The 3,544-nt window shown below is 40.5% G+C and overlaps 1 protein-coding gene across 1 annotated transcript; it reads right to left on the reverse strand.

The window, feature by feature from the left end:
* Positions 1–2,093: 2,093 nt before the first annotated feature.
* LOC110913859 (GLABROUS1 enhancer-binding protein-like) lies at positions 2,094–3,044 on the reverse strand. The gene has a single exon (XM_022158679.1). It carries the CDS (start codon positions 3,042–3,044, stop codon positions 2,094–2,096), a length of 951 nt encoding a protein of 316 aa, XP_022014371.1.
* Positions 3,045–3,544: the final 500 nt, after the last annotated feature.

The following is a 3,544-nucleotide window of genomic DNA, read 5'->3' on the forward strand; positions in this document are numbered from 1 at the left end:
TTAATCAATTTGGATTGGGCTACTATTGGTGTTTTACCTAAACATTCTTTAGTTAAAGTCAAAAAGACTACTAGAAGAATGGAAACATATGATTAATGGCTTATGTTTCTTAAAAACATGTATTTCTATAGGTGCAAAATCCAGGAGTGGATCTTTATGTGTCAAGATCCAAGTTATCAACCATTTCAAGCTCATCTTTGCAGCCACAGTGCTCCTTGTGCCTGCCATATTGTATGGTCCAAACCAGCACTAGACCGAGCCACCGGTGGCCACCTCCAACAAGCAATTAGCCATGGCTTCACCAATAATCCTATCATTGTACACATTTTCGCTACGACGTGCCTAAGCGAATTGCACCTACTTCATTAAGCTTTGTACATAATCGATAAAAGCCACGGCCAACTCAAGTTCAAGAAAACAATGTGGAGTTTCGAACCATCATTACCTGTCCATTGGTGCGTCATTCATGGTGACCGGTGCGCCACACACACCATCGGCACCTGCTTGACACAAAACCGTAACCTGATACTGATGCTTCAGTTTTCAATCTCTATTTTTCTTTTTCTGTTTTTTTTTAATCAATTAAAGGCATGATTTATATGATTCTGGGGTCTTGGCCGTTTCTTCACTTTTGCAACGAAATTTATAACTACGCTAATAAATGTAGACAAAATGTTGAACCACATACTTGATTTTCCAATTCTTGCAACTATTATTGTGCAACGATTGTCAATCTTAAAACCGAAATGCAGCTTAGATCTAACTAGCTATCCTTTATTGAACTTTAGGCAACTTTGTAGATTCCATACATAATCAACGTTTCTAAAGTATTACGAATCTATTTCACAACTTAAACCTGTGTTATTCATGGGTGGTTTTAACGGTAATTGTAACGCAATCAATGACTTTATTCAAGTGCCCATGACATCTGACTAATTGTGTATGCTTTACTAATCTCTATTCCTAAAACCTAATTCACCATTTCACCAACCGTGTTTCTTAAAGATTATGGATCTATCTCACTGCTTGCATATATGTCTATTTATTCCTTAATTGTACCTATAGACCTTGGAAAAGTATTTAGCATTCGCTTTTTAAAAGTAACCTAAACCTCATTACCAAAATGAATATAAAAAACCCAAACCTCGTCTAATCTTCTAAAGAATAAGCCTATAATTGAGAATACAATAACATTCTAAGGGGCCGTTTGGCAACATCTGAATGGTTAAGTGCTGAACCAGTAAGAGGTCTGAACCATTAAGTGTTGAACCAGTAAGACGTCTGAAGCATTAAGAGCCTATATAATGCTAACCGTTCAGAGGCAAATGTCTGACCAATTCAGATTAGAGGTCTTAACCATTCAGAGGCAAATGTCTGAACCATTCAGACATCTGCTCGTGAAACAAACAGTCTGAACCATTAAGTGCTGAACCAGTAAGAGGTCTAAACCATTAAGAGCCTCATTAAGAGGTAAACAAACAACCCCTAACTAAACGTAAGAGAAGATCAAACACTGGAAGTAAAGTGAAAGAAAACACATGAAGCGATGATAACATCAAGCGTAATTCCACTAAGCTTTTTTCTTTTTACGTAAGCATTAAAATGAAACCAAACTAATCTCACAAAATTCTCTTTTGTGCTAAAGCAAATAAAACAACTATTGCAATATCAAGACTGCATAACAATTCAAACATCAAAGGATTAAAAAAATAGCCATAATCTCTATACCAAACTGATAAACCTTTTCGTGCTCCATTCTTCTGCCTTTAGCGTCGCAGAAGCACCCATGTGACAGTTTTTAAAAAATAACTAGAGCAGATGATAAACGCATAAATGACATCACGGTCATGATCTTGTAAATGGAAAATTATAGAACTCTATTACCAAACAAGCAAAGCTACAATACAAGCTTGATTGATTTGTTCCCTTAAAAAGATACATATTCATCGACAAAAACATATACGATAACATTAATAACTCACTTTACCAAACTAGCGCATAAACATACCAAACAAACATATCCCACATAAAAAGCCTAACATTTTTGCACTTGCATAGCTCCTAAACACAACAACCCATAATCCGAATATACCTTATTTGCCACCAGATTTCGCTATAGCATTCAACACAACCTCCGCCTGCTCTTTCAAAACATCCACCTTCTTCAAAAAGTGTTCGAGCTCTTGCACCTTAAGATTCTTCCACTTCGCCTCCATCTCAACCCTCTTCGCACCCGTTACCAACTCCAACCCCTTATTCATAATCACCTCATCAGTAATCGGCAACCCCATCGACCCAAAATAATCCAACCCACGAACCGCCCGCAGAGGCTGCACCTCTTCCGGCTCAATCCCCACATTCCCATTGCCCGAACCAACCGCTTTACAACTCTTGTTCGTCTTCTTCGGCATCACATTCACATTGACCTTAACTTTCTTGGAACCACCACTCATAACCATATTCTTATTATTATTATTGTTATTATTAGCATCACTCCCCCAAAGATTTTTCGACAATTCGTACATTCTCTTCTCGTGTGGGTTCGAAAAGGACCGGACTTTCCCTTTGCTTACGACTCGAACCGCATTGTTTTCGAACTTCTTCTTTAACCGTCTAGCTTTCGTCAACACTTGTCTGTCATTAACATCAACATGAAGTGATCTCTTCACAAACTCATGAAAATCATTAACATCTGCAAGAGGATCTTTACCCTTTTCCTCAACATAATCAATCATACCTTGAATTAACTCAATTTCATTATCTTCACTCCACAGCCTCTGAAAAAGCTGCTTCTTTTCCCCCCCAAAAGTATCCGCATCCGGTGCCGCCACCGCCACCACCGTCTTCTTCCGTTTGAAATCGCCGCCGTCAGGCTCCGCCGCAGGGCGTTTTCCGGTGGGTGATTGCGATCTAGGGTTTTTGGACGGCGAATGATCCGATTCGTCGGAGGATTGTTGGGTTATTTTGGGTTCGGATTCGGATCCGGATCCTTCCGATGAAGGTTCTTCTTCTTCGCCGGAGGATGAATTGGTGGGTTCGGCCATTGATGGTGAGAGAGAGAAATTTCTAGGGTTTGTGAAATTGGGAAATTTAGTGAGGGGTCATGAGATGTGTCAAAACTCAAAAGTCAACGATAGGTTGAACTTTTTTTTTTTTTTTTTTTTTTAAGGGTGACTTTCTCTGTACAGGACCTAGTGGTCACTGGGTTCTTGTCAACGACAATCCCCCGTCAGCTCCGTCTCTGGACGTGATGTTCTATTGGGCTTCGGCCGCCGCGCAAACTGACCTTCGCCCGAAAACCATACTGCCCTCACACGAGAACCTCGCTGGGGTAACATGTGGGTAAAACTGGGTTGCCCTCCGGATCGAACCATGCCTCGGTAGGAAACGATCCATCATTGGGACGTCACGCACCTTTTGCTACAGCCGGGAGTCGAACCGGCGTCTCCAAGGGGAACACCAGTCCAACTGACCAACTGAGCTAGGGTGGGGGAGGTTGAACTTTGGTGGTTTAGTAGTTTCGTGACCTTTCAAATTGAAGATT

Source organism: Helianthus annuus, chromosome 15, assembly GCF_002127325.2.
Source record: "Helianthus annuus cultivar XRQ/B chromosome 15, HanXRQr2.0-SUNRISE, whole genome shotgun sequence".
Lineage (NCBI taxonomy): Eukaryota > Viridiplantae > Streptophyta > Magnoliopsida > Asterales > Asteraceae > Helianthus > Helianthus annuus.

What these genes read in the sequence shown, in the direction of transcription:
- LOC110913859 (XM_022158679.1), bottom strand. Translation starts at nt 3,044, where the DNA reads ATGGCCGAACCCACCAATTCATCCTCCGGCGAAGAAGAAGAACCTTCA.